This window comes from Lepidochelys kempii, chromosome 11, assembly GCF_965140285.1.
Source record: "Lepidochelys kempii isolate rLepKem1 chromosome 11, rLepKem1.hap1, whole genome shotgun sequence".
Taxonomy (NCBI): domain Eukaryota; kingdom Metazoa; phylum Chordata; order Testudines; family Cheloniidae; genus Lepidochelys; species Lepidochelys kempii.
Window position 1 is genome coordinate 59381281 of NC_136390.1, and position 17638 is coordinate 59398918.

Here is a 17638-nt window from a genome sequence, read left to right on the forward strand (position 1 = left end):
GAAATTTTAGTTTGTATTGATTTTGTTAGTGCTCTTTATGTAGCCTGTTGAAAACTAGGCAATATCTAGATGAATTGATGTACCCTCTACAAGACCTCTGCATAGCCCCCGGGGTACATGTATTCTTGGTTGAGAACTACTGTCTTAGACTGTCCCTGACCGGTGTTTTTCCCATCTGTTCTTAAACACTTCCAAAGATGGCGATTCCACAACCTCCCTTGGAAGCCTATTCCAGAGTTTAACTATCCTTATAGTTTTTCCTAATAGCTAATTATCTGCTGCAGATTAAACCTTTTACTTTGTGTCCTACCTTCAGTGGACATGTAGAACAACTAATCACAGTCCTCTTTATAACAGTCCTTAACATATCTGAAGACTGTTCAGCTCATTCAGACACGAAAAGTTATTGGGAAAAAAAAGCCACTCCCCTGTGGACTATGCACGTCACTGCTGTTGAGTCAGAAGCTGGCCATAATGGCACCAGCACACATTTAAAACAACCTGCCAAAACTGTGCACTTTTGAGTGTGCCACAGCCCTAAAACAGATACCCCTAAACTGCCCTTGTTTATGATTTTGAAAATATGGTGAAATGGCACACAAACGTGTTAGGATTTCCGGGTGCTGTATCTTTTGGGGGTGGAGGTAGGGAAGGAAATGACACTACAAGGCTCTGGCTCCCCAGTGCCACGCCCCTTAAAACATACTGCTCAAGCAATGTGGTTACAAGAATAAACATGCATCTTAATGCATAACACTTCCCATCAGGCGACCAGGAAGTCTTGAGTTAAATTGTGTGTATGCTGCTTGCCTTCACACGAAAAGGTGGCTGAGTTACCACTAACTTTAAAAGCAGCCTGGAGAACTGATTGCAGCGAAGACCGTGAGGTGGGACAACTTTGTAGTTAAAATGTAAGTACCAAGTATCTCAGGAACTGGCTTTAGGACGGTTGGTATCCTTTCAAAGGTGACTCATGCTGCCTGTGAATATACAGCTGTCATTTTAGTAAGGTACCTCTTTCTCAGATTGCTCACAAGCAATTTTGTTCTAGCCTAAAAAGCCACACATTGCCAGCTATTTCTGAAATGGTATTTGTACTTTTTATTAATCTTAGGGTAATATTTTTATTAATATTTTAAGCTAAATCATGAGGTCTTTCTCCCAGTTCTCACTAACTCTGGTGAATACTCATTAACATCAGTGGGAGTGTGCGTGAATAAGGACTGGACTGATTGCCTGTGTTTCAAGGAACAAAGGACAACTGTATAAAAATAGGGGCAGAATTTATTTTTAAGGGACAGCAGCATATAATATTCTGCTTGTAGTGCAAAGATCTGAAATACAGAAATTTTACATGTGTAGCAGCAATCTGCTTGGTACTGTACAGACACACAGGATGCCGTACAAACTAAAAATCATCTATTTGTTTATATCCTGCAAAGTATTACTATTATCATTTATTATTTGTGTTACCATGGCCCCTAGGATCCCCTGGTGCTAGCTGCTGTACAATTACAGAAAGAAAAGCTGATCCCTGTCCTAAAGAGCTCACAATCTAATCTTTTTTGGCAACACAGAAGCTTCTATAGTGATATGGGAAATAAGACACTAGGCATCAAATAAGGGGATGTTCCTTTAAGATACGGAGCAGATGGTTTCATCAGTAAGGAGTACGACTCTGACTCAGCAAAGCATTTAAGCCATGTGCTTAACTTTAAGTACATGCTTAAATCCACCCCCAGGACTAACTAAGGAGTTTGATATTTGCCATATGGGGTCTAATCCATTTTACTGCAGAAGAAAGACATTCATCAAAAGTTGATGATAAGCACTAGGTACAGTTGGGGTTCTCAAACTGGGGGTTGGGACCTCTCAGGAGGGTCACAAGGTTTTTACATGGGGGGGGGTCCACAAGCTGTCAGCCTCCACCCCAAACCTTGCTTTGCCTCCAGCATTTATAATGGTGTTAAATATATTTAAAAGTATTTTTAATTTATAAGGGGCGAGGGCCACTCAGAGGCTTGTTATGTGAAACGGGTCTACAGTACAAAAGTTTGAGAGTGACTGGGATACAGCTTGCTGTAAACTGACCTGACATGCAACTCCATTTTAAGCGTGTTCTTCAGTGAAAAAATGCTTCATTGTTGTTGATTGTCTCAAGGTGAAAAGACATACTTGGCTTCTTTATGGGGGGCGGCCTGAAAACCTTGGGCAGTTAAATCCTCCCCACCCCCTTTGTTGTTTTAAATGAGAAATTCAGATATTTTTTAACCCTGTAACTCCGGAAGCGTGGAGGATTATTGAGTTTATAGTCGCTCTTAAATGCAAATGCTCGAGAAACACTTGCTACGTCTTTGTTAATGCTCCAATACTTTTTTTATTGAGGAGGGGAAGAAAAAAAAATCACACTACACATTTGCTCAGTGGTTAATTTGTAATGAAAGAGGTGCTGGGGCTCAAGCTATGAACTACCAAGCCTAGAGGTGAACGGCCAGGCCCAGCGATGCCGGGGCTCAGCCCTGGCACAAATTAAGCTCTGCAGCGGAGCCACCGGCCCCAGCCAGGCGGGAACTCCGCATTCCCCCTACTGCCAAGCGTAGCAGACCGCCCACGGCAGCCCGGGGCAGGGGGTGTGCGGCCAGCTGAACCCCGCGCCTCCTTTCAGGCCGCTCCCACCGCCCCGCCAGTGCTTCACGTGGGCCCGGGGGCTGAGCCCAGTCACGTCTTTCTCTGCCAACCAAGCCCTGCCCCCCTGCAATGGGCTGGGCTTGGGGTCAAAGGCAGGGCCGCTTCCCTTTTATTTATTTATTTATTTTTGGGCCTGCCGAGGCCCGGCTGGCAGAACGCCCCCATTTTGCCTGGCGGCGCCGCCGGCATGAACGTGTGGGGCGGGTGAGGTGCTGAACCCGCTGCTGGGGGGGGGATTTTTAGGCGGCCGAGGGCGCCGTGGCGGCGTCTCCGCCGGGGGCGGTTGGCGGGGGGGGCCGGCTGGAGCGCGCGCGGGCTGCGCCCCCGCCTGGGCCTGCAGCGGGACAGCGCCCCCCTTGCTCGGGCGGGCCGGGCGCGCGGCTTCCGGGCCCCGCGGGCGGCGCTCCCGGGGCGGGGTATCGTTGTCCGGCGGCCTGGCGAGAGGCTCTTCCAGCTCAGCGCGGCCTAGTGCCCGGAGCCCTGTAGCGGGGGGCGCAGGCTGGTGACCCTGGCGCTGCTGCCGGCCTCTGGGGCAAGGCCCCGTGTCGCCCCGTGCCTCAGTGTCCCCCGCTGTACAATGGGGATAATGGATCACCCCCCCCCCCGTGAAGGGCTTTAGAGGCGCCCCAGTGGAAGTGCTGCCTAAGGGCCAGGGCCCAGGGCTCATGCTGTCAGGGGACCGGGTGGGGGGGTGCACCTCTTTCAGATTACACCCAGAGGTGGTGTTTCCTGGCCCTCCCCTGCCTTGTCCCCAAAGGGCTGGGGTCAGCAGTAAGGGAGTGAAATAGTGCGGGCCGCACCCGCTGGCCAACTTTCTAATGGCCAAAACCCAACCCCCTTGCCCCCCTGCCATTCCAACCCCCCCCCCCCACACACACCCCTGCTCTTCCCCACCCTCTCGCATTTTCACTCACTGGGGTTGGGGTTGGAGTGCAAGGGGGGGGTGAGGGGCCCCAGAGTGGGGCTGAGGCGTTTGGGGTGCAGGAGGGGCTCAGGGCTGGGGCCCAGCATGCAGGAGGGGGCTCAGGGCTGGGGTTGGGAGTGTAGGGGGGGGGTCAGGATCTGCAAGGGCATTTGGGGGGGGGTCCAACCTGCGGCTGGGGGTTGGGGTGCAGGAGAAGGTTTGGCCTGCATGCTCTGACTGGGTAGCGCTTACCACTGGCAGCTCCCAGTCGGCGGCATAGCTGGGCTAAGGCAGGTTCCCTCTGCCTACCCTGGCTCTGCGCTGCTCCCAGAAGTGGCCAGCATGTCCGGATCCTAGGCGGAGGCATGGACAGGTGGCTCTGCGCAGTGCCCATGCCCGCCGATGCTGTCCCCGCAGTTCCTGGCCAGTGGGAGCTGTGGAGTCAGCACTGGGGGTGGGGGCAGCATGTGGAGCGTCCCTGATCACCCCTGCATCTAGGGGCTGCAGAGACATGCCAGCCGCTTCTGGGAGCTGTGCAGAAGTCAATTGAGATTTATCACTGACTTCAGTGGGTATAGAATGTCAAGCCCTTGAGGGTCCATTTTCTCCAGCAGCCCAAGTATTGGCCATTGCCAGATGCAGGTACTCAACTAAGGTAGATGACCCACTGGTATGCAATCCTAATGCTAGAATGAATAAAGGCATGGCAGATCCAAGGGACAAATTAAAAAAAATATCAATAGGTACAAAGTTTACTATGAGACTGTTTGCAAATTGCTGCCATACCAGATCCATGCAGTTGTTTTCTTCTTCACAGTCTAAACAGAGGCCACTTAGGACCCTTCTTTCCTTTTATCTACGACTGAAATAAACTTTTGTCAGCTGTCTGAAGAAGATGGACTTCCACAAGCTCCTCTACACTATCAGTGAGGCTCTGGCCACAGAAGACCTGGTGGCTCTGAAGTTTCTAAGCCTTGAACACATCCCACTGCGGAAGCAGGAAGGCATCCGTGATCCTGAGGCCTTATTCCTAGCACTCGAGGAAAAGGGCATGATGGAGGAAGACAATCTGTCCTTCTTAAAGGAGCTGCTGTTCAGGATAAACCGCATAGACCTCCTAACTGATAAACTGAGCTCCAGCAGAGAGGAGATGGAGAGGGAGCTTCAAATTCCAGGGAGGGCCAAGGTATCTCAGTTCAGGTGGGTAGCTCTGTATTGTATTGGTGGGGGATCTAATGCCTTATGAAAAATTAAGTATAAATTATGTTAATGATTTGCACGTGATTTGTACCTGTGGTTTGTCTATAAGTGCTCTCTGAGGGCCTCAGCCTCCTCCCAACGAAATCAATGGAAGTTTTGCAATTGATTTTAATGGGAGCCACATTAAGTCTGCAAAACAGTTAAGCAAAGTCCCTTTCCATAATGTGTATAAATAAATTGTACTGTTAACGTACAGTAAATGTATGTGAGTCTGACACTGATGTAACTTAAACAACTTGCAAATAATAAATGAAAGAGTAAATTGCGCATTCCTTTAAATAGTAGATGGGAAACAGTAATTCATCCCAGGGGAGGGGTGAGATTCTCAGACCCATTAAGTCTGCATTTGCATTGTTCTAGCAGGGCAAAGCAGATTTACATGTGGCATAAGTGACCATCTGAGGATTCTCCTAGAATGGGGGGAAATCCCTGGATGAGCTTGACTTGCATGCCCTTGTGTCCAGATGCTAGAATGACTGTTGGTGACAGTCAGAATATAGAGCAGCCTTGAGGCTGCCCTACTTTATATTAGGGGTCAGGCCGTCACAAATTGGCACTAGGACCAAGAGCTGCAAAAGCGGTAAAAATCTTTGCACTATTGCCTTCTCAGCTCTGCCATGTTTTACTCAGGATCTGGCTGCAGCTGTTTATTTAAGTTGGAGGATTACATAGTATTAGTGCTCAGACTAGAGAGCATCCTATTTTCAGAAAACCAAACTCCTGGTCTGGATAAGTGACATTAAACACTTTAGGGCCCAGTTCTGTACAATGTTTCAATTAGAGTTGTGGGTGTGTCCGGCCTGAGCCTGAAAATGAAAACCAGCATCTTTGTTTCCTAATTAAACAAATTCCTCTTCTCATTCTTTAAACTGGAATTTAAGGGGAGTGCACTTGGCTGATATAAATGGCTCTCCTTGATGTGGAGCATGGGGAGTAACTGCTGTAAGGTCGGATTTACAAGGAAACTGAGGCAGGAGGCCTGTATTCATTGTCTGTTTAGTTAGGACAGTTCAGTACACCCCTGATTCAAGAGCCGGTTGGGTTAGATTAGCTGCTTGCTCCTAAGAGAAGGGTATCATGCGCAGAATATACAGCAGCTGTCTGCCTCCCATACTGATATTAGACTGCATTTCAGACTACCTTTTCAGACAGTGAAAAGCACCATTCCTTAAAGGCCCCCACGTGACTTCTGCCCAGCTCTGGTTTTGAGTTTGCCATCCATCCTTATTGCTCATTGACTGAGTGGAGACTGCTGTACAGTAGTCCCTGGGTGCGGTCTGAGATAACCTGCACACAATGCAAATCCATCCTTCCTTCCATTCCCTTCCCTCTCACCAATGTGTGTGCTTCTGTCCTGAGGCTTCAGTAAAGGCGGATGCCCTTCTCTACCAGCATCTGCCTTTAACGTTGCCTGTCAGTAGTTCAGTGGCATCCTGTAAAGCTGTTTAACGATCCCAGATGTTTAGAGATCCATACTTGCTTTTGGTGCATCTGCAAGTTACATTGTCTCTGCAGTGCTGCAGGACAAACTTTGGATTTTGTTCTATGAATTTGATTAAAATACATGCATACACACACCTCACAGCTCAAATGTGAATGGTCCCAGTTTGAGGTTTTTCAGCCCCATTGAGGGTCTTGATGCTGACTGTAAGATAGACCTGGAACAAAGCATCTCTGGGGGCTTTCACCTGCCAGTATAAATATGACTGCAGTGTAAACTGATCCGCTATGTCTCAGTGTATTTATCATAGACTGTAGCAGGTTAGGAACTTGGGGAGTTACTGGTAAGTGATGAAAACTGAGAAAAAGCATTGACTAATAACTGAACTGTAAAAGCCATCAGCCCATATTGGGTTTTAGTTGGGCAGCTCAACTTAGTTTTTAAAAACTAACTCATTTTGGCTGCATAAAAAGAACCATGTTTGAATTCTATGTTGTCCTGGGACCAAGTGAAGTTAAAAAAAATCAATTTCCTTTGTGTTAACATTTGTGTCTGTGGAAAAAATACATTTTGTGTGTGTGTATATCATACAATTTTTGCATTTTGTGCCATGTATGCTTTCTAGTGAGCTCTCAGTAGTTTGCCAGCACAATATTAAATTAAGCTAGGATACCAACTCGTTCATACTGAGCGAAGCAACTCCCTGTTTTCCCACTAGGTACCTGCTCTTCCAGCTCTCAGAAAACATAACAACAGATGAGTTGAAATCTTTGAAGTTTCTTCTGATGAAAGAGCTTCCAAAGTGCAAGCTGGACAATGAGATGGTAAGAATTGTTTCATTGCTTTTAGCGGATCCAGAAGTTGTTTAAGGTGTAGTGGGAGAACAGGACTTCTTTGGGAATGGCCATCCTATGTTTCCACATCTTAACACCACTTCCCTTACCCCCACCTCCAGTAAGAAATATTTCTAGCTAGGGACTAGATAGCTTATTTGCTTCATTATTATTAATCATGTTTATTACTGCAGTGTCCAGACTGCGGCCCTATTGTGCTAGATACTGTATAAACAAAGTAAGTAGTAGACAGTTCTCTGCCCTGAGGAGCTTATAATCTAAATAGATAAGATAGAGATAGTAGAATGCAGAATGTGGAGGGAAAGTAAATTCTGTCTCTAACAGGAAATTGACTTTCTAATTGCCCAGATGCTGATCAGTGTTTTCATTGAGATGGAGAAGAAGGGACTACTGGCAGAAGAAAACCTAGAAACCCTCAAGACTATTTGTGAGAAAATTGACAAAAGCCTTCTGAAGAAAATTGAAGAGTATGAATCAGAGCGAAATGGTAAAAATGGCCTTTTCCACATCAATTACTTTTGAATTGACACATCAGTTTAATGTGCTAAGCATCTATAGCTAAACAATGGATTTCTTTCGTATGCAGTGGAAATGTACATCACAGAAGGACATGGAGGCCAAACAGGAGTCTCTGAAGGTAACTGACACAGATTAGCTTCCAAAGAGATGCCATTTAGAACTTTCTTAATGCATTTTCACCACTTTTTCCCACATCCATCACATTCCTTTTAATCCATCTACTTGTCTTGTCTCACCTTTATATATAGTGAGCTCTATTTACACCTCTACTCCAATATAACATGACCCGATATAACACGAATTCGGATATAACGCGGTAAAGCAGCGCTCGGGGGGGGGGGGGGCGGGGCGGGGCTGCGCGCTCTGGTGGATCAAAGCAATTTCAATATAATGCAGTTTCACCTATAACGCAGTAAGAATTTTTTTGCTCCTGAGGACAGTGTTATATCAGGGTAGAGGTGTATTTGACCATGTCTAACCAAACACACGGTTTTAAAGCCCCTTATTTTTCATAGTTACTCTAGTGAGATTTTTTTTTTTAAAAAAAAAAAGCTCTTTATTGCAATGAATAGGCAAGGAGTATCAGAGATGCCTACTGTCTCTAGCAGGTATTTTATTTTACGTGCAGGCTGTAGTCCTGCCTCAGGCCCAATGAACATAGATCCATGTGCTGTCTCATTGACTTCACTAAGATGCTGCACAGATGCAGGGACTGTATATGATCAGATACTGATGCAGGCTCTGGGCCCCAAGGAGTGCAAGGAAAGAAATGATCTATTTAATACCAGTGTATCTAGTTAAGGACTCTAAGAAGTCTTTACCTCCCCAGCCAACTATGTGGCCTAGTGGATAGAGCACTGTACTGGGACTTGAGTGATCTCTGTTCTAATACCCGCTCTGCCTGTGGCCTGCTGTGTGACCTTGGGCAACTCTGTAAAGTGGGGGATAATGATAATGATCTCCTTTTAAAAAAGTATTTTGTGATCTATAGCTGAAGAACACTAGCTGCCAGGGAGATATTATTTTTCACTCTAGACATTTTTTTGGTGGTGGCACACTGAAACTTCCAAAATCCATTCCTGGAGGCAGGGAGATTTTAATATTTCATACACCAACAAACTTGAGCAAGTGGGCTGATATCATAGAGGTAAACTGGTGTTTGCCAGAAAGGGAGGGAGTACTATGGATACAGTAGTCAGGGTCTGTGCAGAAAGGCCATGTGATTTTAAAGCTACTCACTTACAAGCACTTTAAAAGTGCTTTCACCATTATGCACCAAAATAGGAAAGGACTCGGGAGCCATTCTTGAGGCATGGTGAAAGCACTTACAAGTTTAAAGCCACTCACTGACAAGTTTGTAAGTGCTTTCAGCCATTCTTGAGGCATAGAAAATTCATGCTTTACCTGTACAGTATTTGGCTTTTGTCAGTACAGTAGATAGGGCAGTTGAAATTCCTATTGGATAAATAGCTTTACCAGTTCAGTATTTGGCTTGTCAGCACAGTTGTGAGAGTGGATGAAAAACCAATTAGATAAAAAGCTATTATCCTAGCAGCTTACCTTGATACACAAGAAGCAAAGCGTTAGGGGCCTGCTCCTGCTCCCAGTGAATTCATTGAGCAGTTTTGTATTTTTTTTTCCCCCCAGTTGGCACAGGATCGATTCCTGTGTCATTTTACTCCAGTTCAGCTACTCTGAAACACAACACTTTTTGCAACCCCCACACACCTTACTGAAGCCAGGGGATAGCATTTACTCATTGTACTTGCATTGCTGCTAACAGCCATTACACACGTGTCTCAAGAGCAGACTCGTGGACCTTTTAAAGTAACAATTTCCCAGCTTTCCCAGATGATAAAATATTATGCTTTACCTAGTTCTATGCCTCATTGTCTCTTTCTGGATTATTTTAGTCCAGGACAGCCTTTGGCCATCTCAGACTGCATCGGATTCTCCAGGCATCGATGAAGAAATCCAGCAGGTAAATCAGGATTAAAAGTTACTTTATGGGATCTGGCTGTATGTGGGATATTGTTGTGTTGGGCAGATGGTGGGCAGTGAGAGTATCAAGCAGCAGACAGATCTGTCTGTTTATGAAAACAAAACCCTACAAGCTTGTGGCAACAGAGGGTAGCCTTTCAATGATTGGCATGAGCTGGAAATTTTGATGTGAGTTTTGTTTGGTCTGTGCAGAGAGGCTGTCTATGAGGTGGAAACATGTCACTTATGGGATATTTGTTCTTCTTAAGCCATGTCAGTTGGGGCACAGGCAGAATGTGGCACAGCTATTAAGCTTCAGCAATCTGTTATTAGAAAGTCTTTTGTTTCACGGGGTAGCTAGAAGGGGCCCATTTCTTGAACAGAGGATAGGGCAGAGTGAGTTAACACTGATAAGCAGTGCCAGAGAGCTGAGTGGCTCTGTGCTAGGGTTGGATGGTTGGGTTTTTCTTTTAAACAAAGATGAATATTTTGATCTGCAGCTATCCTGCTAGATGCTAAATATCTCATCCTGACCCCCAGCCCATTTGATGCTTCCAAATATTGCCATTCATTATAAGAACAGAATGCTAGAGTTTTACAGTGATCGCAGCTCTATAAGGCCCTGTTTCTCTACTTCACTATCAGCCTCTCCAGGCACCATACAGGAGCTGCTGTTGCACTGGTCTCTCTCCTCATTTGTTACTCACGGGTGACCTTGCCTGTGGAGGTGGTGCATTGTTGTTGCTGGAGGCTCCAGGACTGGTCTCCGTCCTTCAGCTCAGGGCACCAGTCTCAGGTGGAACATGGTGGTGGATCAGTTTCTCCTGTCAATTTTATTTTATTTAAAAAAATTTGTTTTCATTTTTGTGCAGTTGTGACTTCTAATCTTCCTCCTCCTCTGCCCCTGGATCTAGTGAACGGCAGTGTGGTGGTTTCAGCCACCTTGCCTCCCTCCTGGAGTCCTCTGCCCCTGCTCTGGCAGGGCAAAGCTGTCCTGTAAACACCCAGTTTTAAATCTAAGCAGTGGTCCTCTCTCTGAAAAAGCATTTGCAGGCTCTACAGCGGGGGGGGGTATGCCCTGCCTGGTCCCACCCATCTGACCCTTGCGCTGCTAGGGCCCAGGCCCTACCCTGCCCTCAGGAGGCACAACTCCAATGCAGAAATGTTCGGTGAGGCGCTTCTGAGGGAGAGTATAAGGACAAGGAGGAAGCTATTGGGCCGGTGCCAGGGGTAATCCCTGCAACAGAGCTGGGCTGGAAGGGGAAAAAACCCTGAGAGGATCCAGTCCCTGCCAGGTGTGGGGGCTCCTACACAGCTCCCCTTCCTCTGGCTGTGAATTGGGGGATTCTCAACCTTAATCGTATCATGGGTATTTTTAGTAAAAGTCAGGGACAAGTTGCAGGCAATAAAAAATTCACAGAAGCCCAGGACCTGTCCCTGACGCTTACCAGAAATACCCTGAGGAGGTGGGGAGGCAAAGAGCTTTGCTGGGGCTTGCAATGGGGTGTCCAAAGCTGAAGGGTGGCACCTCAGCCTAGCCCTGGAGCCTCCAGAAATAACACTGAATCACCCCCGAATGCCATAGGGAGGGGCATGAGCTTTGAGTAATGAATGAGGAGAGAAGCTGCTAACAGAGAAAAAAATTCAGGTAATAAAATTTCTCCTTTAGCTGTAAACCCTGCAGTTCCACTTCTGGACAGCAGAGGGCACTAACACTCCCTTCTGCTCTTGGCCCCCTGCTGTGGGTCCCTGGCCGAGGCAGGAAGGTTTAGGAGTACTGGGGGAAAGGGAGAGCATAGGTGTGAGAGTGAAGATCACGAGACACAGCCATGTGAGGGGAGCAGGAAGGGGTTGGGCTGCATGTAGAACAGGCGGTGAACATTGTCAGGAGGTGGCCATGGAAGGTGCTGGAGGCAGAGGGGGATGTAATGCAGTAGAGTGGGGAAGGGCCTGGATGCTGGAGCAGAAGGGAGCTGTGTGATGGGGGAAAGTCAGGGGCATGCAGGATATGATTGAGGAGAAGGAGTATCGGGAGTGGCTCTAATAGGGGAAGATACTAAGGGATGGTGGGGAGAGATCCAAAGGTGAGATCTCACAGGAGGTGGGGAGAGAATCTAGGAGAATGTGGATGGCAGGAGACTGAACTGGACAGAGAGAGTGGGAGCGAGGAGCAGGGTGGGGGAGAGATTTATAGGGTGGAAAAAATTAAATGTAAAGTGGAGAAGAGCAGAGTCAGTGAAAGGCTGAGGGGAAGGAAATGGGCAGGTACAAGCAAAAGCGATCAGACTGAAAAACAAGGGAGACAACGGTCAGGATGAAGAATGGGTGTGAAGTGAGCAGTGAGGGAATGTTTGGAGGAGTAACTGAGGGGGATGGTGAGGCCTGTACATCAGACAGCGGGGAAGGAGCGGTTTGTGTGAGGATAAGGATAGGTGAGATGGAGCAAGAACGTGAGGAGAGAAGGTGGTGGTTGAGGTTGGCGGAAGAGAGACCCCGCAATGCCCCTAAGTTATGACACTTGCAGCCATGGTGACTAAGTAGCTGATGGAGCATCCTGGCCTCAGCACACCCCCTACACCAAGGAGGGAAGCAGGTGGCACAGAGCCTGCAACAAGAGACGTTGGTGTAGGGAGAATCGTTGGCTCCCCATTAGTGCAGCTCTTCAGCTGCTGTGCACTGGAACTGGGCATTAGGCTGAACCCATTGAACGTGCAGCAGGAGTATATGAAATGTGAATGACTGGTCGCTGCAGTGCAGGTTGTGGGTTGTTGTTCATCTGTTTTCCCAAACAGCCTGACATGTACAAAATGAGCAGCCAGCCCCGTGGAATCTGCCTGATCCTGAACAATCATGACTTTACAAAAGCAAGATCAGAGGTGCCTAAACTTCAAAACATAAAAGACCGGAACGGAACAGATGCCGATGCAGGTACAGCAAGGACTAGAAAAATTCAGATACAGTTTGCATATCTATAAACTCCAGGGAAATTGGAGTAATATGAGAGAGGGGAAGAGGTCTGGCCTACTGTATGAAATTTATTTAACTAGTTATCACAGCGTTCACTGTCAAACTGAGATGGGATATATCAGGTGGGGTTCCACAGTGGTCTGTCCTGGATCTAGTACTATTTAATATTTTCATTAACAAGTTGGATGATGGAATAGAGAGTACTATTGTAAAATCTGTGGCTGACACCAAGCTAGGAGGGGTTGCCAGCACTTTGGAGGACAGGATTAGAATTCACAAAGATCTTGATAAAATGTAAAATTGTTTTGGAATCAGTAAGATGAAATTCAATAATGACAAGTGCACTTATGAAGGCAAAATCCAATGCCTAAATACAAAATGGGGAATAATTGGCTAGGCAGCCGTAATATAGAAGGAGATCTGGGGATTATACTGCATCACAAATTTAATGAGTCAACAATGTGATGCTATTGGGGAAAAAAAGCAAATGTCATTCTGGGATGTATTAGCAGGAAGGTTGTAGATAAGACATAGGAGGTGATCTGTTCTGGTAGGGTTTCAGCTGGAGCACTGTGTCCAGTTCTGGGCACCACACTTCAAGAAAGATGTTATTTGCAAATTTTGTAAGTATGCTCTCTCCTGTATCATGCAAGTTGTTAATGAAAATATTGACAATATTAGATCACTGCTGTTCAGGCCCTTAGATCCTTCTTTTCCTCTCTCCTGCTCATTGCTGTGGTAGCTGAGATAAATTCCCAGTCTGAAAACATAAGTAATGGGGGTGGGGAGGTGGAATTAAATGTATAAGAGTGGGGGAAAAAAGCATGAGCCTAATTCTCTTTAGTGACTGATTAATTTATTTAGTAAAAGTTACAAAATGTCCGTCCCCCCCATTGCCCCTTCTGTTTACTTTCCAGCGGCTTTGAAAAAGGTCTTTACCAAACTTCACTTTGAGATAGCAGAGCACAAAGACCTCACTGCACAGGAAATCCGTCACACAGTGCACTTGTACAGGAGCATGGACCACCAGGACCGGGACTGCTTTGTTTGCTGCATCCTCTCCCATGGTGATAAAGGCATCGTATTTGGTACTGATGGGCAGGAAACATCGATCCAGGAACTAACCACTTCTTTTACTGGCATGAACTGCCCCTCACTTGCTGGAAAACCAAAAGTGTTCTTCATTCAGGCCTGCCAAGGGGACACATTCCAGAAAGGGGTACATATAGAAACAGATTCTACAGAGCTGGATTCTTCTGTAGAGGCAGATGCAAGATTTCAGCTGGAGTGCATTCCAGATGAGGCAGACTTCCTGCTTGGAATGGCCACCATGAAGGATTTTGTGTCCTACAGAAGCACAACCCAGGGCACTTGGTATATACAATCACTGTGCGAGCACTTGGAGAAGAGCTGTCCACGGTTAGTACAACTTATTTCAATCTCCTATAGCTACAGCTATCTTATTCATAAAAGCTTTAACACTGATTTGTGTATGTACATACATTTTGTCACCTCTTCATTCTTAGCTTTACACCTTGTCTGTACAAAATTGCACTGTTGAATTTAAGCTGTGATTTAGTTAAATAGGTGCAAATAGCTCTGCAGATACCCTTACCTACATCAGTTTTTAAACTGACAAGTTAAACCAGTGCTAGCTTCATACAAGTGGTGCCATTAGTGGGGTGCTTGGGTGTTCTCTGCACACATCTGCCTTACCTGGAGTGATTGTAGGCAGAGTACCCCACAACCCTCATTGATACAGGTGTTGTGTAAATCTGAGGATGAAGCAGTGACACACATGTAGAATATAAAATCCTATTACAACTGTTCTGTAATTACGGTCTCCTATATAAGGGAGTTGCATCCCATTCAGGTATCTGTGAATATCTGTATGGAGGTGGGGATGGGAGCATGTTCCTACACACCCATGTATTTGTACACACAGAGACAGGTCTCGCTCTGTATAAAATAATAGAGAGAATCTCACGCACACACTGCTCCTACATACATACAAAGAGAAAGACCTGAATAGGGTCCAACTCACTTTTTTAGAAGACAGCAATTACAGATCAGGCACTGTAAGTTGTTCAGTGTAGCATAATAAAGGTAAATCCATTATTTGGTCGCTACACAGAGCGAGCACTGCTGGCTTTGATATGGGATAATGTAGTAGCATCTTTAAGCAATCAAAAGGTGTTAGTGGACAGCAGGTTAGGTGAACCCCTTTGCTGTTGCTAATGCTGAGATTCTCATTTTTTGGCAGAGGAGAGGATATTCTCTCGATCCTGACAGCCGTGAACCGGGAGGTGAGCAGGAAGAATGACAGGCTGAACCAAGGGAAGCAGATGCCACAGCCCAGTTTCACACTCAGGAAAAAACTCATCTTCCCCATCAATTGAACAGGGAACTGTAGTCACCCCAACTTGAAATCTGCTATGGGAAAGTCTGCGTCAATTCTGGGCTTTTGTTTGTTACAAAATTACAGCTTTCAGTATGTGCTCTCAGGGTGGGAACAAACATACCTTTTTTTGAAATGTAGCTTTCCAGAGAGCAGGCTATTTCATTAGAAGTGTTCACTTTTTGTAGTCTGCCAGAATTGTGAGTACAGCCAGGTTGCTGGACAGCTCAATGCTCTCACCAATGCCTGTAGATCAGTGTTTCTCAGTGACCGGTCTGTGGACCAGCACCAGTCCCTGATATCTCCCTGACACAGTTTAGGAAGGGAGGAAGCCAGTCCCTGGTATCAGAAAGGTTGAGAAACACTGCTGTAGATGATAGCAGGTATTAATATAGAGGCACTTTTTCAAATGATGTATTTTTCAGGGAGAACTATCTACCAAATTTGGAAAACAAGATACTGACTAACTTAGAATCAAGTTTAGGGTTGTGCACACATGTAGTTTATGATCAGCTTGTACAAAAGTAAAAAGTAAGTTTCAGAAAATTTTCTCTCCCTGAAAATAATTATACAAATTTTAGTCCAACAGGATAGATTGAAGAAAAAAATCGAAAGTATATGGCAAGGGCTTACACCAGAAGTGCCTTTTCAAAGCACTGATGGTGAGGCAGGTTAATAGTAACTTCTTTTCTTAATAAAGTGTCCATTAGACTTATTCAGCTTCTGTTCTCAATAAATCTAACTCTCCGCTTCCACACACTGCTCTCCAGTAGAGCCAGTCAGACAGTGGCAGCAAGAGCCTCTGTTATCCATCTTTCAGAGCGTCTGCTTTTAGCAGCTTAAGAATTAAGTCAGTTGTGAAGGTGCAACCCTATGGAAGCCTGAAGTGGTTGGGCAGCCAGGGGACAAAAATTTACTTACCTCACTGGTTTTCAAATCCTACTTCTAGTACCAGAGCACAGAAGAATGCCAAATAGACACAGTCACCACACTCACTTCTTGCAACACCTCCCTTGGTAGACGGGACTCCAAGCGCTGCTGGGCTTATGAGCTTTGATGCTATTACAAGGTAAAGACTGGTTGCCAGTGATATAAAATAAAGGTAAGCAACAGCAAAGTTAGCTGTCCATTCCATACAGCCTCAGCCAAGTGTAGGAAGGACTCTGACTAGAAGTCTGACTGCCTGGGAGGAGCAGCATCTCCATTTATAGTAGCATATAACTATTGTAGTAATGATTAGCAAGAGGGATAAAAACATTAGCCTCTGAACACCCATTCATCTACACCACACCAGCCTGTCCTGGTAAGAGCGAGCTTGAGGAGAGATAGGAGTCAGCTGAGCATCATAGTGCAGCACACATACTTGGGGCCAGCATCCATCGCTCTCTCTGGAAACAAAGCAAAATGGAAATGACAGGACAAAAATAGGACACCTTGAATATGACTGATTGATTTGGAAGAGTGAGGGACTGCAGATTTGGCATTGCCTACAGAAATGGAAAATAAACTTGAACATATTGCTACATTTGGATTTACCATCATCAGCAAGTTTCCCTTAGTAACAAGGTCACATTCCCATTAGAGCAATACTGATAACTGACTCTTTCGACGGACTCTTTCATTATATGACTCTTCACTCTTTGTGATCAGTTTGCGTCTGTGGGAATAGGAAGGGGAAGTGTTACAAAAGGGATAGTAGAGTATCTACTCACATCTGCCTCTGTTACGTAGCCTTTTATTTTACTGAAAGTGAATTTTTTAATGTGGTGTTACACCACCATGGGTTCTGCTCTGGTGGCTAGAGCTTCAAGCTTAACAGAGTGAAAATCAGCTCTGCTGCTTGCTTCAGATTTAGAGTCTCTAGGAACACAAAGACCAAGGGTAGTGACCACATAAATTCACAAGTACACAGTCTAGTCTGTGTTACCAGTTTTATTAAAGTTACAGTTAAAGTTATGATTACTCAAGCATATAGAAATTCTGTATAGACATACACAAGTTATAAATATAATTTTACTCACATCCTTAACAATAGTGTTAGGATCGGATTGATCATCAGTAAAGGGATGGTTCCCGCTGGAGTTTCCCATAGCGAGCTCAATTTTCCCACTCTGGGCACCCTCTTTTATAATGTGATTCTGTCTATAACTCATTAGCATTTACGCACATTGTGCACCCTCTAGTTAGGGCATGTGTTAGAAAAATGTAACTACTGACTATCTTGTAAGCAAAAAATTACTCTATTAATTTTTTGCAGTATCATCCATTGGTACATCTTTTCCCATAATCTTATGGCATCAGGTTATTCTTTGGTCACTTATATTAGCATTTCTTAACTCTGTTGCCTAGTATGGCTAAGCTAAAAATTTACAGGCCTCAGCCTGTAGGCCTTGGGTTTCAGCCCTACTTAGATAGCGAATACACGATTATCCTTTCCACATACTGATGAGTCTCATACTTCTATAATCATACATTTTAACTCTGTTTAGCTTACAGTGATTAAATAGGACACACGTTAATCATAACATCAATGAATAAACTAAAGCATTGGCTACAGTTACTACACAGGCTATAGAATTTAAAGCCTGCTAGATAAGCAGGTGCAACTCCATGGACTTCAGCAGACT

The 17638-nt window shown here is 45.5% G+C and overlaps 2 protein-coding genes across 3 annotated transcripts in view; one reads left to right on the plus strand and one right to left on the minus strand.

Annotated features, from left to right (window-relative positions):
- The first annotated feature begins 718 nt into the window (after positions 1-718).
- LOC140895806 (caspase-8) lies at positions 719-15726 on the plus strand. 2 transcript variants are annotated; one of them, XM_073306419.2, is made up of 9 exons: positions 719-911; positions 4410-4792; positions 7012-7117; positions 7496-7634; positions 7734-7784; positions 9580-9647; positions 12439-12574; positions 13531-14032; positions 14877-15726. In XM_073306419.2, exons 2-9 carry the CDS (start codon positions 4488-4490, stop codon positions 15010-15012), a joined length of 1443 nt encoding a protein of 480 aa, XP_073162520.1. In that variant the 5' UTR covers positions 719-911; positions 4410-4487; the 3' UTR covers positions 15013-15726. The 2 variants fall into 2 exon arrangements, with proteins under 2 accessions (XP_073162520.1, XP_073162519.1); XM_073306418.1 differs by lacking the exon at positions 719-911 and adding an exon at positions 2785-2892.
- FLACC1 (flagellum associated containing coiled-coil domains 1) overlaps positions 13205-17638 on the minus strand; it is a 31117-nt gene continuing 26683 nt past the window's right edge. The window contains exon 15 of the mRNA XM_073306416.2: positions 13205-16668. Coding sequence (XP_073162517.1) covers positions 16590-16668 — 79 coding nt within the window. The 3' untranslated portion in view covers positions 13205-16589. The remainder of the gene's footprint in view (positions 16669-17638) is intronic.